The sequence below is a fragment of the Podarcis muralis genome, chromosome 6 (genome assembly GCF_964188315.1).
Source record: "Podarcis muralis chromosome 6, rPodMur119.hap1.1, whole genome shotgun sequence".
NCBI classification, from domain to species: domain Eukaryota; kingdom Metazoa; phylum Chordata; class Lepidosauria; order Squamata; family Lacertidae; genus Podarcis; species Podarcis muralis.
This window is the reverse complement of record NC_135660.1, coordinates 81,031,151-81,050,727: the sequence shown is the minus strand read 5'-3', so window position 1 is coordinate 81,050,727 and position 19,577 is coordinate 81,031,151. Positions and strand designations below refer to the sequence as shown.

At 43.9% G+C, this 19,577-nt stretch overlaps 1 protein-coding gene and 1 long non-coding RNA gene across 3 annotated transcripts in view; one reads left to right on the top strand and one right to left on the bottom strand.

The window, feature by feature from the left end:
• LOC114597074 (uncharacterized) overlaps positions 1-12,231 on the bottom strand; it is a 28,638-nt gene extending 16,407 nt beyond the window's left edge. For both annotated transcript variants that reach the window (XR_013393298.1, XR_003706695.2), the window contains exons 1-2: positions 11,766-12,231; positions 1,080-1,148 (exon numbers count right to left, since the gene is read on the bottom strand). This is a non-coding gene — a long non-coding RNA (uncharacterized LOC114597074). The remainder of the gene's footprint in view (positions 1-1,079; positions 1,149-11,765) is intronic.
• Positions 12,232-12,263: 32 nt separating this feature from the next.
• PPIF (peptidylprolyl isomerase F) overlaps positions 12,264-19,577 on the top strand; it is a 16,237-nt gene continuing 8,923 nt past the window's right edge. Inside the window, 4 exon segments of the mRNA XM_028729179.2 lie at positions 12,264-12,434; positions 12,436-12,699; positions 17,243-17,273; positions 19,267-19,355. Coding sequence (XP_028585012.2) covers positions 12,279-12,434; positions 12,436-12,699; positions 17,243-17,273; positions 19,267-19,355 — 540 coding nt within the window. The 5' untranslated portion in view covers positions 12,264-12,278.

The window sequence follows — 19,577 nt, the reverse complement described above, 5'->3', positions numbered from 1 at the left end:
GGGACCGAGCAACGGGAGCTCACCCCGTTGCGGGGATTCGAACCGCCGACCTCTGATTGGCAAGCTCAAGAGGCTCAGTGGCTTAGACCACAGCGCCACCCACGTCCCTGGTAACTCAGATAACAGACTGCAATTAATATATGATACCATGCCAGGTGGACATATATCAGGTGGTCAGATCATTGGCCCATCTAGTTCTGGATGTTTTCACTGGCAGTGGCTCTTCAGGCAAGAGTCCTTTCCAGGCTCCCTGGAGATGCCCTGGATTGAATCTAGGATCTTCTGCATGCAAACATGCACTCCCACTGAGCCACGGCCCTTCCCATAACAGCTAGCATCTGCTGGAGATGTGGTTCTGAACTGGGCATATTAATTCATGTGACCTAATTCTCTTCAGTACAAAATCTGGACAGAGGTATGCAGGAGGTTAATTACATATGATTTTGGAAGCTTCATTAACCTCACCACCATTATACAGGGTATGTTTGGGATTCAAATTCTGGAGAAGTTGCCCTCTTGATATTTAAAATAGGTTTCTGCAAAAGCCCTCCTTGGCATTCAAGCCTCACAGGACAATAAGGGGGAGAACCCCACCTTTTCCACCCATTTCACTGACTGCCACATGATGGGAAAGGGACTTGTGGAGCAGGAAGCTGCTGCCTCTACCTGTGTAAGATCTGGGTTCTGAATAAGTAGGGAGTCTATACAAGGACAGCAAGCACCCTGCTGCAGAGGTTTTCTTCCCAAAAATGTGATAGGCGGTGAAGCTGGCAACAGAGATGACAGCGAGCAGAGTGAGGAGCAAGAGGCCCCAGGCTTATAGCCATGTGAGGGAGAAGAAAGACTGAAGATGGATTCACTTATATGCCACTTTTCCACAACTTGAGTTGTGCCCAAAGCTGCTTACAGCAAATAATCAAAATATCAAACTATGCAGCATTAGAGATACAAACAAACAAAAAGGACCATGGAAAGGACTAAACATCAGAAATGTACCTACTCTTAAACTAGACTGCTGGATTAAGAACATGCTTGCCCTCTCACTCTGAGAGAAAGTAAAGATGAAGCAGGACACTTACCTTTTACTCTGAGCAAGGCAGGAAGATACATTTTTGCAAAGAGATGTGCGATGAGATATTTGACTGTGCCTGGAATTAAACAAATGTCAACACAGTAAGTGCACGCTAACCACGCCACACTCAATAAATTACCCCTGGCCTTATCCCCCTACCCCCTTCTTTGCCCCGCTCCACGAATTGTTCCCTTTCCCCATTCCTTCCTTGAGTTCTTCTATCCCAGTTGTGATGGTTGCCTTTTAAGGGTCTTGTGTGTCTCTGTGTTAAGGAACATTCATTTTTAAAGAAATTTAAAAAGATGCTTACTTCAGTTTAGGTACTTTATTTTGGAATCTTTTGAGACTCTTTTGTGATTTACCTCAAGGATGTCAACAGTAAGTTTGGTAATAGGAAGCCAAAGTGGGTTAGAGGGTGTTCCCAATGAGAAACTGGAAATCCACAAACGACTTCAGTTTCATTCTGGTAGTACTGCCTAGAACTCACACAAGCAGTTATGGCTACCATCCCTATTATTTCAAGGGACTTTAAGTTAGCGCATCATACCTGCTTATGACTGGGCTGCAGTCTTAAGGAACAAAATGCCAATGAACTCACTGGGACTTTATTTGACGTAAACATCCTTAGGGCAGTGCTGCCTACATTTTAAATTTTCAATTTAACCAGAGAACCAAAAAAAAAAAAAAAAAAAAAGGATTCCAAAAGTATTTATTTTAATTTATTAGTCTATAGTTTCCATTGTACAACCTCATTTTATGGGTATATGAAACAATGATGCATAACCTGTGAATGCCTAAGGCAGCTTGCTAATTAGTTCAGTGAGCGCTCTTGAATTACAAGTGCTAACCTACACACACCAGACAGTACCTGGAAAACAGGTTATGAGGTAACCGGGTAATCAGCACGTGCAATTAAACGTGGTGTTAATGTGTATCTGAAATACACTGCTTACTATTCTTTTAACCATTAAAGGATCAAAGGAGCTTGGTGAGAGACAGTTGGGGAGGGTGTATGAGTGTGTCACAGCTGGCATTAGCAAGCAGACATACATTGGTTTCTGCTATTGTGATTTCTGTTAAATAGAGGTTGCACATTGAGATGCAAGCAGAACTACCTTGTAGAAAGTAGACAAGCAAACAATTTTAAGCAGAGCTTTCCCCAGAAATGTCTAACTGAGGCCTATTTTTAATTGATGTTTTTCATGTGAGATTGAGCAAGTTCCAAATTAAAGTATTCTGTCACACAGTTCCAACTACAAAATATGTCCTATAGGAAGGGCTTGCTTTGTTAAGCAGTATAAAAGTTTGCCAGACTGGTACCCACAAAGGAGAACTAGCACATCCCACCACACTAAGAAACAAGCTCTTGAACAGTTCTTCATTTCTTCCTGGTAGATTGTGCCCCATGGCTCAGATGTATTTGGCACCTTTCATGGTACTCAAAATCTATTGGCTGAAGTGGCTATCTCACCTCTGAAAAGCAGGTGATCCCAAGATGTTACTGTAAAGCCCTATCTTAAAACTGATTATCTAATTAACACCTTTCTATCAAACTTTGTTGCGGCAAAAGGGAAGATGAAATTATAGCAAACTGATAGCAAAGCACAACCCAGAAAGTTGTTAATGATATTGATTAGCATAGCAGCAGATAAAAAGAAAGCAATCACTATTACGGATCATATTTTTAAGAATTATTTTAGTTATAATCTTCTCTTTTCCTGTGTCTTTAATAGTTGCCTAAGACATAGAAATTCAACAAGAAAATGATATGACATTGCTGTGTCTTCCATACTGAGAAAATACGTGCCCGTTGAATTTCTGTCTGTTACACAAGTGTTAAAGGCACTTGAAAAAAGTCATACCAGCTTTCTTTATGCACCAATGAATGTGCAAGTAGATATTAATTTAATTTATGCAGAGATTTCTATACCACACTTCTATTGAATGATTAAGCCCCTGGACTTTTCTTAAATTATCTTGGTTAGTTTAGAACCAGCCAGATCCAGCAATCACAAAGCTCTGAGTTTCCATACATTATATAATGCTCTTAGCATCCTGAATTCCAAAACACTGAGAACATCCAACGTGACTGAACTCAAAACACAAATCAGAAGTGCAAAAGCCACATGGGAGAGGACAGCTTTCCCACATGACTCGGCAGGTGATTGTTATGAGAATTAATTCCTCAGGACATTTTGTTCCATATTGGCATGGCTCTTTTGAAAACTCAGCTTGAGGACTTAAATTTGGACCTAAATTATTGTGAGAGAAGATTCCCTCTACAATTGGAAAAATAGCATTTGGTACAGTCAGTACAAGAATTAGTAGCAATTTTCTCCACAGACATTGTTATGTAGAGGGGCTAATTAGAATTGCCTTTCAACATTTACTTATGCAAGTCTGCTTCTTTCTGAGCAGTCATAGGTGCCACTATATTTTCTTGTACTTTTTTGTGTTGGGAGTTATCTGTCCTAGATTTTCTTGTGGTTTTTTAGTAACAAGTAGAAGGATCATAGTCCTCAATCAAATTTGGAGGACTGAGGAAGAGTAGATTATTGGACATGCTTTTCAACATTTCCAGCACAATCCTAATCATGTCTATGCAGAAGTAAGTCCTATTGAATTCAATCAAGATTGCTCTCAAGTAATTGGTGTTAGGATTGTAGCCAAAGTTATGTAAGTCAAGGTTCCTTCTGAGATATAGGTGCCACTCAATTTTACTGCTCTTTTATGTGCAATATGTTGGGCATGATGCAGTACTAGATTTTCTAGTGACTTTCCAGTAACAGATAGCAGGTTCATAGTCATTCATCAAATTCTGAGGGATGAGGAAGAATGATTCCTAATTGTTCCCAATACTCCCTTTCAAAAATGCTGCAAGAGTTTCTAGTTTCAAAGAAACAGACTCACTCACAGCCTACCTCACACAGGAAGGGAACCACTTCCTTTCCCACATTGATAACTGGTTATGCAAATTGACCAGAAACTGTGTGTGTGTGTGTGTGTGTGTGTGTGTGTGTGTGTGGTGCTGATGATGTTGGAAGAGGCCAGAACAGCTGCAGTTTTACCACAAGTTGTTTCTTACTCCAAAGTGTTTTGGGCCCAAGAAACATCATTAAGGTGGGAAATGAAATTTATAAAATTAGGAACTGTCTGTATCTATACAAGGTGTCTTGTGAGATTTGCTGAAGCCAATCCGATACCTTTTTAGAATAGAATAAGCAACATCCAGAATAGAGAGAGGCTGACCCAAGCTTCGGGATTTTAGGGCTGCTGTGGGATTGGCGATGTCTCTCCTCCCAGCCCTATCTGGTTCTGCCAGCTACTGCCAGTGCCCCATTCTGCCTGCTCATTAGTTGACAGAAGCTACCACTAGCAAAAGAAACTCAAACAGGGCATTTCAGAATTGGGACTGGGCCTCCACTGGTTCTACTGGATCCTGTGTGGACTCTGCTGCCATCACGTTACAGCAGTGGGCCCAGGCTAGGCCTCTTTGCTGCAACAGCCTGGGAGCTGGCACATCAAAGGGACACCGTCCATCCCATCCTGCAGACGCTCTGGGGCTGTGCGCATGCAGCATGCACTGCACCATTACATCAGTCCCATCTGCTGCCAGCCAACGGTTGGCACGGCGCCCTAAGCGGATAAATAAATGTTTTCCTTGGAGAAAATAATTTAGAAATTGTCTCAAAATATTTCACCATGCAGCATGCTGTGTTATTCTGTTTACAAAAGCTATAAAATGCTGAACATTACCCACAGTTTGGATTAGGCATATAACTAGTTAGGGTTTTTTATAGTTTTTTATTCCAGAATTGAGCTGCATCCTGTAAACCTAAGCTAATGTAAGGTTCTTCTTGGTTTATCATGTAAGGCCAGGATCCAAAGAAGCTACAAATGTTTCGAGTGCCCAAATAATCTTTGGGCTGGTATTTCTTGAACAGCAGCCCTTCATGTAACACAGAAAAACGTTTTTCAATCAGAGGAATTTCAAAACTAGCTTATGGCATGACACGCGACATGCCTAAAGGTAAAGGTAAAGGTACCCCTGCCCGTACGGGCCAGTCTTGACAGACTCTGGGGTTGTGCGCCCATCTCACTCAAGAGGCCGGGGGCCAGCGCTGTCCGGAGACACTTCCGGGTCACGTGGCCAGCGTGACATCGCTGCTCTGGCGAGCCAGAGCCGCACACGGAAACGCCGTTTACCTTCCCGCTAGAAAGCGGTCCCTATTTATCTACTTGCACTTAAGGGTGCTTTCGAACTGCTAGGTTGGCAGGCGCTGGGACCGAGCAACGGGAGCGCACCCTGCTGCGGGGATTCGAACCGCCAACCTTTCGATCGGCAAGCCCTAGGCGCTGAGGCCTTTACCCACAGCGCCACCCGCGTCCCTTTATGCGACATGCCTAGAAAGAAAGAAATCCCCGTAGGCACACTCAAGACGAACTTGGGCATGCTTAAACTGGTTCAGTGGATCCTGCCCATTAGACCTGAAGTAAACTTTAGAAAATTTATTCACATACAGGTATATACATATTTTGGCAATCATCCACAAGGGAAGACATACTACCTCTGCTTATCCCCCACAATGCAGATATGAGCTGCTACTTTGTACAACCACATGCACAGTGTTAAGAGTTTGTAGGTGCTAGCCTCCTATAATTCCCAGATTCATCAAGCGTTAGAATTTAATAAAGGCTTGAGGGGTTAATCCCTGGATCTAGATTGTGTTAAAAGTGAATTGAGCCAGGCTAGCTTCCTTGTGAAGTGATTGCCATTGAGGAAATGGCCATCAAAGGATCAAAGGGGCTTGGTGAGAGACAGAAAATTGGTAGGGCCCCCTGCCCACAACAGATAAAACTAGAGTTGAGAGGTTAGGAGTGATGTCACAACAGAAGAAAGGAAGCAAGTTCAAAAGCTAGAGAGGCAGAGCAATGCATGGTCTCTGTTTGAATCCAAGGCTGCAGCTATGGGAGGAGCAAGACCCCCTTAGAGTGTTGATGCTGCAAACCCCTCCCTCATAGACCCAGGTTGTATATGTGTGTAAATCAACCATATATCACAAAGGCCCCACAGGCTCTGCTGTGCCTCATTCCCAAAAGGGAACAAGAACCCCAGGTGAGCACCTGAAACTCCTGAAATCTCGCACCGCTCGGAGATTGCGGTGGTGTGCAATAATATTACAGCATATTCACATAAATTGTGCGTTATATTCCTTCCATGAACAGCAACATGCTGTTTCAGCCCAAACCCCGTAAAGTAGCCCAATGGCAACAGGTGTCCTGCCATGATCATCTCTTCCTGCTGCCATCCACTCGTAATCTAGTACAGGGGTCTGCAACCTTTAAGACAAAAAGAGCCACTTGGACTGAAGAAAAAAAAACTGGGAGCCGCAAAACCATTGCGACATTTAAAACAGTGGGGAGTGTTGGGGCACACAATGTGCCTCCTCCCCTCGCTAGTATCCGCCCCAGAGCCGCGGCAAAGGTGTAAAAGAGCCACATGCGGCTCCGGAGCCGCGGGTTGCTGACCCCTGATCTAGTATAAAACTATCTAGTCCTACATTAGGCAAATTAACGTAACAGAAACTTGCATCTATGGTCACTTCTGCAGTGGGTAGCCTCTGAAGTTGCTTGAAGTTCAACAACCAAGTCTAGGGGGTGTGGTGCCATTTTTTATGCTGTTTAATTGGGGTGACTGGCAGCTAAAAGGGCAATTGGTCAATGAGGGGGAACCCATGTGAGCAATGGGTGGTGGAGGAAGACGCAATTAACACCAGTAATCACCTCTAAAAGGTGGTAAGAACTGAAATGGACTGGCTTTTCCTACCAGACAGTGTTGTGGAGTCAAAGGGAGGCTACTCTGGCACATGAGTAATAGTGCGCCATGATAATGGACTCTGCCATTACAGCTAAGCGTATGGAAGATTTATCACAGTTCCAGAAATTCTTGAAAAATTCTTCATTCAAAAGCAGAGTACAATGCAGATGTGAATCATGCTTCTCAGGTACAGCAGGCTTCATATTGCACATCTTTCATATCTCTGTCACTGTTCCCTCCACCCCAGATCCAGGGACGGTAGTCTCAAACCTGCTACCTTTTGGGAGTGGCTCTCAAGTTGCTGAACCTCATCTACACCTTTACTTCCCTGGTTTGTATCACTTCCTCCCTGACATCAGATCTTCATCACTGCTACTCCACTCATGCAAGAGCCTGCATCTCTTGCCATGTCTTACCTGCCTCACTACTGACTACAAAAGCAATGTAGACTTTGGTCACCTTCAGACTCTCAGTGTTTTGCAGGAGAGATTTAAGTACATACTGTACTAGAAATTTAGGTTTGTGCAATAAAAGTGAACTAAAACACTCAACAGCAGTTGGTGAGGAGGGCACAGCACTGACCCCCCCCCATGGTCCTATCACCCTCCTCCCTACTGGTAAGCAGTATTGGTTCTGCTATGCCACCCACCCACCCACCCACCCACCCACCCAAATTACTCCTGAAAGTGCGCTTTTTTAAAAGGAATTTTTGTGGTTCGGGAAGCAATGGGAAAAGGCACCGAAAAAGGATGGATAAATAAATTGTCAACACTGCACAAGCAAACCATTATGAATCCTCAATGTTGTATAACCTCCCTGCAAACAAATAATGAATGCTCAATAAAGACTGGGAATAGTCTAATCTCCATGTAGGCTTTACGCTGGCAAATCTGAGTGAATTTTCAATGAACAGGTCATAGTGAAGGAGCCCCCATTCAGAACCAATGTCTATTTTTTTCCTAATTGATGCTCTGAATTTGCAAAACAGCAGGCAAACTCCATACAATCTTTATCATCAGGCAGCCACCTTCACTGTACTCTTTTTGGTGCCTGCTAAAAACACTTTTGTTCAGACAAGCCTACCATGTAGAATGTTTACACGTGTGTTAACCCTTTTTAAGCTTATCACCGATTATAATTTTAAAGTTTTAAATAGCTGCTTTTAACTGTATTTTATAATTATTTAATTCTTTTTGGAAACTGCTTCAAGGTTTTTTACAATCAAATTTTATGACATAAATAAAATAAATCACTATATCCCCAGTAAAGCTCTAGTAATTTTGGTATCAGTACAGTACTCTGATGTGGCACTGATATAAATATGTACATTTAAACAGACTATCAAATAATTTCTAAACAAAACTGACAGTGGAGTTCTTGTTTTAAAATACATGAAATTTGTCACTGTCACTGATAAAAAAACTTCTTAAAATACATTTTTAAAAATGGAAAGGGGCAATGAAATCAACTACATGTTTAAAGAAGAGACGGACGAATCACAACAACAAACTGCTAGACAGGTCTCTGAAAGCACCAATCCTGACCCAAGTGTGTCAGATGTCCTTGCCGTAAGGACCATTTTAAAGCTGTATTTTCCTATACACGTTGACTATGAAGTTGGTTAAATATTAGCTCAAGAGCCACACAGAGCAAAGCTTCTGGAACCTTCCCTAGAATTCATGAATCTTGTACTCACATACAACTTTCTTATATATGGAACACACGTCTCCAGCTATTTTTAAGTCAACCTTTATAAGTAATTAAAAAATTTAAAAAAACATATTTCAAAAGTATTCCTTGATCTCAGGCCTAACCCTGTAACCTGAGCACAGAGGATGGCTGGGTATTGGTCATTCCAATGCACAAGAAACTAAATCAATGTTTCCCAAACTTGGGTGTCCAGCAATTTTCAGACTACAATTCCCATCATCCCAGACTACTGGCCCTGCTAGCTATGGATGATGGGAGTTGTAGTCCAAAAATTGCTGGAGACCCAAGTTTGGGAAACCCTGAATGAAACTTTCCATTGTTATAAGCCGCCTTTCCATATAATGGAATGTAGTTGCTACATGGCTAATTTCCAAATCATTACCTTGGTAAGGAAGAGGAATCACTGAAAAGATTATGAAAGAGCTTTAGCACCTGGAACACCTTGTGAAGCGCTCGGAAAATGCATGACGTCACAAACAGCTGTGTCACAAACAGCCCTGAACATTTCACTTATTTATTCTCTATATAAACACTGTATCACAACAGATAATCATCGGCTTTGCCTCTTACATATTTAAATGACTGCAGCCATATATCATGTGATGATTAGAAACTATTTACTCTCAACTACGTGCTTCTTCACACTAGCGTATAACATATCATTAGTCTGCTCATGACATTTCCCCAAAGCATCTTAAACACTATGTGAGCTGCGTCAATCAGACAGTCAACTCTCACAGGGACAAAGAGCCCACAACTCCCAAACAAGCAATTGTCTGATATATGATCTATATGTGATGTGCTGCAAGCACAGCCCCAATTCAGCAAGAGGAACTGCTCTTGCAACCTTGTCTAACCCTCACAGCATTCTCGGCAGGCACAGGAAAGGGATTCATCATGCACAGAATGATAGGCAGAAATCAGCCTTTATACACCGTATATTTCACAAAATCTTCACGATATCTTCAAATTCCATTTAATTCACTATTCCAGGCAAAAAGGTCCAATATACAGTTTGGTCAGCTCTGGGCCTAGCCCTGATAATTGAGAAAGTATATGTAAATAATTTCACCTGGAAATAGTAGAGTCAAGGGAAACCACTGCAATGTAATTAGCTAAATAATTAAAAAACACAGCATGGTTTTTTTCCTGCATAAAATGGAGAAATAGTTAATAATTCTTCCCCTTCTTTCTTTTTTGATTAGGTACATAAAACCAAAATAAATAGGCAAGCTGGGAGGTTCCCATCTGTTGGGTGGGGATTGTTGACATGATTTGATATTCTCAATGATGACAGGGGTGTGCAGAGGAAGAGATCATTTATAGGGGCCTCTTGCTTGGCTAGTACCTATTGAGAGCTTCATTTACAATTTCACAAGTTGAAGAAACCATAAACACCACACACCTTATAACAATCTGCTCCAAAACAGAAATGTCATAATAAAAACATAACTTTAAAATAAACAACATATATGAAATAGAGTAATATTCAATCATCCATTAGAATGCAATAGTACACAATAAAAATTATCAGCAAATAATAATGAAACGGAAATTCGCTCTTAATACAATAAATAATTTCTAAACTATAACCAATAAAAAATAACAGCAAGTCACCATGCATAACACAATACAAATTGAGCAGCACAACTTATATACACAACTTATAAAATTATTATTTTTTAAAATTTTCCTGACCTCCTCTCTTCCCAGCTGCTTCTGCTGTTCCTAAAGTCATGATCTGGGAAAGGCTGCTAGGGCTGGAAGGTGGGGTAAGGCAGGTGGAAAAAGCCATTGTCTGATGGCCAGCACAAAGTCTCTCCCCCCTCACCTTCATGAAATGGCTCATTTAGTAAGACTGCTCATGTCTGTGTTGGCTTCCTAGTTGCTGGACTGCCACTCAGTCCAGTGCAGAGCCAAGTGTCGCCCACTCTAGTGAGAAACTGACTGCCACCTTATACCAGACCATCCCTCTGCCAATGCAGAGCCACTACCAACCTAGTCATGCCTGAAAATCTCCATGCAGACAAGGAAACATCCCCTTCACAAAGGAAAGCAATTCTGCACAGAGTCAAGACCATTGTTCCCTTCAGTCCTTAAAACAACAACAAAAAAACCATGAGTGGTGGGGACAAAGCACCAAAGGTCTAAACTCTAAAGGATGTAGCCCTCAGCTGCCATCTTTTTCTTCTGGCATAAGCTCTGAGCTTTCCACCACAACACAGTACACAAATTAAGTAAATACATCAAAACCACTCCTTGAAAAAGCTGCTCCAGTTGTCTTTCTGCCTGTCAGGTAGGCAGCTCTTAAAAGGCCAAGAGTTTGCCGGCAAAAAAAGAGCCTGAATACATTTGGCTTGAAAGTCAAATGAACTTAAGTTCCCGTGCTTTTAATTGTTTTCAATGAAGCATTAAGGCAGAGATGGGGAGCCTGAGGTGCCTCATTTTGCCAGCTTTGGGAAGGCAGCTTGAGGGCAAGTGGGGGGGGAGGAGGTCACATTTTGGCCTTGCTCCAGCCCAACCCCAAAAGAGTGAAAAGGCAATGTGCGGCCCACAATTTCTCTGGCAAAATATTATTGCGGCCTACTTGGTATTAACAGTTTGGCTGCCCTAAGCTGGAGAGCTACTGGTTCCCCATCTCTACATTTATGCTCCCCCCCCCCAAAAAAAATCCTGAGCTGCATTCCCCCCCCCCTTTAAGATGGCAGCCCTAGGAAGACGGTGGCCATTTTTAGTTTTCTGCCCAACTTAAAGACTGTAAGAGCCCACCTTCTGTACAGCTTCTAACTTTCTGTTATTGTTGTTTACACCACATAATAATAATGATAATGATAATGATAATAACGTATTACCAGTGCTATTTTTCCGGGAAAAGAGGTGCTGGAGCTCCCCATGAACGCCTCCCTTGCTCTCTCATAACGGTAATGGCTCCCACCTGGGAGATGCAGGAACTGAGTTCTAGCAAGTTCCGGCTTAAAAAAAAAAGTCCTGTGTATTACTATTACATTACATTATCAGCACCTGCTGTCATTCCCACCCATTTCTACCCTACACTAAGGGGGCGAGCGAGGCGCAAAGGCGCTTGTTTTAGTAATGGGCAACCGGCTTCCTCGGGTGTCTTTGCCACTGTTTGTTTTTGCCCCATTTCACCCTCACAAAACCAACCTGCGGCAGTAGATGAGAGGACTCTCTTTCCTTGGAGGTTTATAAGCGGGGGGGGGGGTGCACCTGTCGTGGATTACTTTAGCCGAGATTCCTTTGTTGCTCGGGGTTGGACTAGATGACCCTCGGGGGTCCCTTCTACATCTGCAAGTGCAGGGTTTTTGCCAAAGGCCACCAATACCTTCGAAAGCGCCCGAGGAGGAATTTGAGCGCCTGGACAGGGCCGTCGCTTTAAAGGTTTTCAGTACAGTAAAGCATACTGAAACACGTATTTGAAGTGAGGGAGGAGGAGGAGAAGTAGCAGTGAAGAAAAGGAAAGGAGGAGAGAGAGAGAAGGAGGAAGAAGAGGAAAAGGAGGAGAAGCGGGCTTCCCACCCTGGCGAAGCGCTCAATCAGCCACGAGGAATGAAGCGCCGTTGCCGCCGCCTTTCACGCCTTTCCCTGTGCGTCCCTCTTCCGCCTCTGGGGGCGCTGCGGAGGCGGAGGAAGCGCTTAAAAAGGGCCCGAGCCCGCCGGATGGCTGTTCAGTTCCGGGCGCTTTTACGCACAGAGACGCACGCGCGCCTGCCTGCCTGCCTTTTGAGTGACCGCGCCGAAGTTTGGCTCCGTTTCCAGCCACCGCAAGAGGACTGCTGCTTGGTGCCGCCTGCCCTTCCTTCCCTTCTTCCTTCCTCCGCGCCGGCAAGCCGCCGCGATGTTGGCGCTCAGCTCTGCCCGCCGCCTGATGCTGCTCCTGGGGCAGCCTCAGCAGTGCCGGGCCGCCGCTGCCTCCGGGGAGCTGCTGCTGCTGCAGGTCTCTTCCGAGGGCGCCCTGAGCCGCGCCTGCCGCCGCGCCTGCAGCGACCATAAGCGCGACGACGGCGACAGCGACGGCAACCCGCTGGTCTACCTGGACGTAGGAGCGGACAACCAGCCCCTCGGCCGGGTCGTGTTGGAGGTACGCGCCGCTTCCTCTTCCCTGGGCTCCTTAAGCGGGGGGCGCGGGGTTGGCGCCTTCCCGCGTCCCTGAGGTGCCCTTGGAGCGTCTTGGGGGGAGGGCAGCCGAACTTGTTTTATTTATTTATTTATTGCATTTGGAGACCTCCTTTTCTTCCCAGGAGCTCAATGGTTCTCCTCCTCCTCCGATTTCATCCCCACGACAACTCCCTGATGTGGGTTAGGCAGAGACGGTGGCTGGCCCAAGGTCACCCAGTGAACTTAATGGCTGAGTGAGGATTTGAACCCCGGTGCCCCCATATCCAATTCTCTAACCGTTATACTGTCAGGGGCTTAGCTTTGCCTGTATCAGCGTTGCTAACAGACATCGCTGTTGTTGTTTTTTGTTGTGTAAGGGATCCAATGACACTTATCAAAACTCTGCAGCTTGCAAAGGAGTTCTTCTCACTTTGCAAGGAGCAGGCAAGAAAGTCACCACCAGCTGTTGAATTTACAGTCTGCTTGTTACAGTACGGTTGTTAAATATTTTTAGGGCTGACGCCCTCTCCCTCCCCATCAGCAAAGCTCTTGCATCTATAAAACAAACAGGGTGAAAGTTCTTTAACCCAGATTGTTTAATTTCTTCAGGAAAAAATGGGGCCCCAAAGCTAGTAACCTAGAGAATACCCATTAAGCTTTTGTACTACTGAAGAGTGTAGCCTTGACTATTCGTTGCTTTTTTCAAGGTGCCTTTTTGGGGATGTCTCCTTGAGCCAAGGGCACTTGCTTAGAATAAATCAACCTGCTTTGTTCTAAGCAAATGGACTGTAAACATGATTTAGCAATTAAGGATTTAGTTGATGAAAATATGGGTCCTTCATCCCCTTTTGATGTATTTGTTGATGCCAATACAGTATGTATATTCCAAGATAAAAGTTAACCCAATTCCTCCTCAACAGAGTTCTCCTGGGGGGAGTTTACTTGTTGGAGGCAGAAACTGAGATAATGGAATTTCTCCTGAGAAAAGGGAATTCTGTAACATTTGGCAACTACACAGAACCCTTCTTTGCATAACCTTTGCTATAAGAGGTTGACACAGCCATAGGATGGCACCTTTTGAATTTGAGATAGTAGGGAACAAACCATGAACTCATATTTGTGTCAAGACAACTTAATCAGGAATTAATTAAGTTCAGGTTCGGGCATGTGCCCTACAAATGTGAAAGATATTTTTATTAGAATTGTGAATTCTTATCTACCGTATTTTTCGCCCTATAGGACACACTTTTTCCCCTCCAAAAATGAAGGGGAAATGTGTGTGCGTCCTATGGGGTGAATGCAGGCTTTCGCTGAAGCCTGGAGAGCAAGAGGGGTTGGTGCGCACCGACCCCTCTCGCTCTCCAGGCTTCGCACAGCTCTCCGCAAGCCGTGGGAGCCTGCACGTATTGCTTGGAGACCTCAGGGTGCTTCTCTTTTCAGGATGTATAGCAATGATCCCACAGGTACACCAAAGAGAGATGCTATTTTCCCTCACTGATTTAACTCCACTTATTGTTGACATCACCTGGAGTCTTTGATTTAATACAGTGGTGCCTCGCAAGACGAAATTAATTCGTTCCGCAAGTTTTTTCTTCTTGCGAGTTTTTCGTCTTGCGAAGCACGGTTTCCCATAGGAATGCATTGAAAATCAATCAATGCGTTCCTATGGAAACCGACTTCAGACCAGGTCCGGGGACAGTCTGTCCCCCGACCTCTTCTGAAGGCTGGGGGGGGGACAAGGGCTTTTCTTCCCACCCCCAGCATTTTAAAAAACCCCGGGACAGCGGGGGACTTCTCCGCTGTCCGGGGCGATCTTAAAATGCTGGCGGGCGGCAGCGAAGCCTCCGCTGCCACCCACCAGCATTTTAAAAAACCCCGGGACAGCGGGGGACTTCTCCGCTGTCCGGGGTGATCTTAAAATGCTGGCGGGCGGCAGCGAAGCCTCCGCTGCCGCCCGCCAGCATTTTAAAATCGCCCCGGGACAGCGGAGGACTTCTCCGCTGTCCCGGGGCGATTTAAAAGCCCCCGGGAAGGCAGGCAGGGGGGAGCAAAGACTTTTGCCCCCCGCCGGCCTCCAGGACCTCTTCTGAAGGCCGGCGGGGGGCGAAAGTCTTTGCTCCCCCCGCCTGCCTTCAAAAGCCGTCCGGGATAGCGGAGAAACGAAGGCTGGCGGTGGGAGGAGGTCTCTCCGCCCCGCCGCCAGCCTTCGGAGGAGGTCCGAGGACAGTGGGGAAGACGCGCTGTGCTTCCCCGCTGTCCCGGAGATTTCCCTATGGGCTTTCGTCTTGCGAAGGAAATTCATAGGGAAATTCATTTTGCGAAGCGCCTCCAAAACTGAAAACCCTTTCGTCTAGCGGGTTTTCCGTCTTGCGAGGCGTTCGTCTTGCGGGGCACCACTGTATTCCAATAGGGATTATTGGACAACAAATCTTACATACACTAGAAACATGGTTGCAATGTTGGCCCTAAAGAAAATAAATAGGGCAAGCAAGTAAGATGTTTTCTTTCGGACCAAATAATCTTCAGAATATTAGGCGCAAACTGCAGGACTTGAGTGTTTGTGGGAAATAGGAGTGAAGTTGATGTTGTACTAGCTAGGGCCATGCTTTTATCTATCCAAGTCCCCACTGATTTTTCAGACAAAGCAACCATTCCTATCTGAGTCAACGTGTTATCAGAAAAGAGGAGCCAAAATGATCAAAGGGATGGAGCAACTCCACTATGAGGAAAGGTTGCGGGATTTGGGATTTTTAAGTTTAGAGAAAAGGCAAGCAAGAGGGGATGTGATCAAAGTGTCTAAAATTATGCATGGAGAGAGTGGCTAGAGAAAAGTTTTTCTCCGTCTGACATTGGAATTCATGGGCATCCAATGTTGGGAGATTCAGGACAGATAAAAGCACATCTTCATGCAGCACATGGGCTGTGGAACTCGTTCTCCCAGAGGTAGTGATGGCCACCAACTTGGATGGTTTTAAAAGATTAGACAAATTAATGGACAAAAGGGCTGTCACTGGCTACTAGCCATGATGGCTGTGCTCTACCTCCACAGTCAAAGGCAGCAAGGTTCCCAAATACCAGCTGCTGGAGGAGAGTTCTCTTGGGCTCATGTTCTGCTCCCCAGTTTCCCACAAGCATCTCTGGTTGACCACTGTGAGAACAGGATGTGGGATTAGACAAGCCTTTGGCCTGGTCCAGCAGGCTCTTCTTACATTGTATGCCCATTATACCTTTTATGATAAGGGTAGTACAAATACTGCGGTCTGGAAATGCTTGCTTGTGATCTGATCACACTAAATTGTTCCAAGGATATTTATGGAGATGATAGGAAAAGACAAATAGGTGCAGCAACTTTTATCCAATTAATAATTTTTTCTGAGATATCCTTGCGATACCCTTTATAATGTCAAGGCTATCTCCAAGCGTGGTTGCACATGACAAGTCAAAATCACTTTCACGTAAACAGGAGCAGAAGCTTTTTGAGAGCCAATTCTTTTTTACTCCATAGTATCTCTGTGCCCCAAATCCGATGTTCACAAATTTAAGGTTTCCAAAAGCACAGACGTGTTGGAAATCAGGCATGTGTGTTTAAAAAAATGTTAGTAGGCTACACTTGTAGGTTGCAGGTCTGAGCAGCTCGCACTTGAAGTAACTGTCAGTGATCTGATTAAGCTCATATGCACATAGAGATGGTATTGTATAAAAATTACTTCTCCTTTGTTTTTTCCATGTACCTTTCTAGAAGATGATCTTAAATGCTTGCCAAGTCATGCATATGGGAATCTCTTGGGAAGGTTATGTGGGAGAAGCATTCCATTGTAATCTTCCCACAAGCAATTACATGCAGGATCACTTCCAAGAACCATGAGTGTTAAACCCTGTGTCATTAAATTGACCTAATGACACCCTCAGGTGATTGTGAGTAGGCTCACAGACAACATCACATGATGCTAAGCAAGCAGGTCACAGGCAAGGGTGTTCAGAATAAAAAAAGTTATACATTGAGCTAGGGCTGCTTCTTCTGTAATTGCAAGCATCTTTAACAACTCCTTCTCCAGTGCAATCTACAGTACTTAACTGATGAAAGGATATAATGCAGTAAAATTCCATGTTGTGAAATTTCTACGCTGTGCGTGTAGATCTTCACACATGGAGATTTCTTGCCCTTTGCCCTTCCTCTTCCTTTTTAGTTTCAAACCAAAACTACTGGGGGTTTTTTTAAATTGTGGGCTGTTTGTAATAGGCTTTCTGAATGTGTCAGAGAATTTGGAAGTTGGTGAATGCTGGTGTAGCTCTGGTTTCTAGTAATTCTGCTGAGCTGACTAATTTTTCATAGAATCGTAGAATTATAAAGTACTTGGTATAGGTTAGATCTTTTTGCTTTTAGCTAATACTGTGGTATTTTGTTTTTTGTTGTTGTTTTTTTTAAAAGAATGGATTATATATTTTATATTACATTGGATAATGTGTTCTCTCGTTCTCTCTCTCTCTCTCTCTCTCTCCCTCCCTCCTCCTCCTCCTCCTAATAGCTGAAAGCTGATGTGGTGCCAAAGACTGCAGGTAAGACAATACTTTTGCCAGTTCCTTATTGAATTTTCAGGGTTATGTAATGTTGGTAAGAAAATGAAGGAAAATTGAAATGCTTTTTCCGAAACAAAAATAGTGTCTTAAAGTTACAGTCAACAAGGTGGTTGCAGGGAAGGAGTAGAAAGGAGATAAAAAATTTTCACTTTATTTTCCCTGTTTGTAGCACAGATCCTTTCCAGGTTTGGATTTGTGTATTATATACTCCCAACTTTTTGGAATCCTAAAATTATGAGAATTGTTGAGCGAGCAAAGTTCATATTTTACATAAACTTGAGTTTACACTTGAATAGTTCTGTTGATTCTACTCTGCTCCTACCCAATGTTGATCTTTTCATTTCTTGGTTTGTTTGCTTATCCACACTTGCCTTTTGCCCTGCTGTTTCCAGGCACATGTCCTCTCTTAAAAGCTCTGTGTCCAAGCTGCTTTTTGTTGTTGTTGTTCTTTTGCCCCAAGCTTTCCCTGCAAAAACCAGCTCTTTTAGCATTCAGTTGGAGCAAATATCAATTCAAGTTTTCCATGGATTACTGTTTGTTCTGATTGAGCTCTAAAGAGAGGGTTTTCATGGGGAAAGCTCTGGAGCAAAAAAGAAGGGTTGCTTGGACATAGAGCTTTAAAGGAACATTATCTGTATGAACATGCACTCACGTCCTTGTTTCATAGAAACTCATGACGTGACCAAGGCTACAATCCTATACTCACTTTTCCCGGGAGTAAACCTCACTGGACTCAATGGGATTTAATTTCTAAGTAGACATGTATAGGATTGTTTTAAATCAAGTTCATGTAGACCTACCGGTACATGTTTAATTGAGCAGCTGTAATTGTGAGCCCTAGTTTCTCATCATTCTGTGAGTCTGTGTGCCCATCACTTCATTGCTGTTGATTTTTAGCTGTGCAAAAACACATTAAGATGATAAGCTTGTGCAAATATTGGGCCAAATCCAGCATCTTTTTATATTGGAATCCTGCACGTGCAAGAGTTTCCTGGAGAGTGCTGTGTGCTTGCATAATTTTCCCTCTTGCAGAAGACAAAGAATCCCTAAATCATAGCAACTATAATTTTTTTTAGAGGCAAGTAAGAATTTCCAAGAAGGGTAATTGCAGCCCAGCTGTATAGTGCCTATCTATTGGCACTATTGGCAACTATATTTAAGAATAAACAACAATACTGTGATCAAGAGCTTCATGGTATGCCTAAAATATTACCACCAAGTGCACTAGGATTCTGCTGACAACTCATTGTTGTCTGCAGTCCTTCATTCTTCATGGGATGCCTTGGTCCTGACCCTTCTAGAGTTGCCTTAGTGTATGGTGCAGGAAGTGTCTGTGCAACAGGGATGGAACAGGGTGCTGAGGCCATCCTTTTAGGCCTGAGTGCCAAGGTGCAGCATTGCACCCCAAACCTGTTTTCCCCTCAGGTGGTAAGCCTGTTTCTGACTTGGGGTCTACAGTTGGGGATTGACATGATGGAAAACTAGCGCCCTGGAGAGAAGCGTTACCTGGAATAACCTTTTCTCCCTGATTTTCTGTGTACATTCAGACATGTCAGCCTCCCACCACAACCTGAAGCGGTATAGTCCAGACATGAGTTTGCCACCTTTCCTTAGGTTCTCCATTGAAGCTGAAGCTTGCGAAATTGCACAGAGTTGATGTCAGCTATTTGCATGCCTAAAATGTCAAGGCCCTTTTGCCCTTACAGATTTCAGGTATGCAAATCTCAGCAACCAGGAGTGGCAGGAGGTGGTTTATAGTAAATGTAGGATTCATTGCACACATCCCTGGTATAATTCCCCCCCCCAAAAAAAAAAAAATCTTTCTAAAAATTTGTTCAGAACATTGCATTGAAGCACATTTTATTGGATGGATTGTGTTTTCATTGCTTGTATAGCTGTACAAAGTGTTTTGCCATGGTTGTCAAGCTTCCTTGTTAGTAACAATGCTGCCTTCTCCCCTTTCCACCCCCAGAAAATTTTAGAGCGCTGTGCACTGGAGAAAAGGGCTTCGGATACAAAGGATCCACCTTTCACCGAGTGATTCCTTCTTTCATGTGCCAGGTAATTCAACTGGAGGTTTCTACTAAGCCACTTGAAGTTTTGAAAGAGCAGCTGAGGTGTAATTGGAAGAAATGCAATTTCCAGGAAAAGCCTTTGCTGCAGCACTGGAAAGTTCTTGCATTGTATCCCTGTGTTCAGCAGCAGTAGCAGCTGTCAAGTTGCCATGTAATAATCTTGTGAATTCTCAGAAAGTCAGTATACCTGGGTGGTGGAGCTAGCATC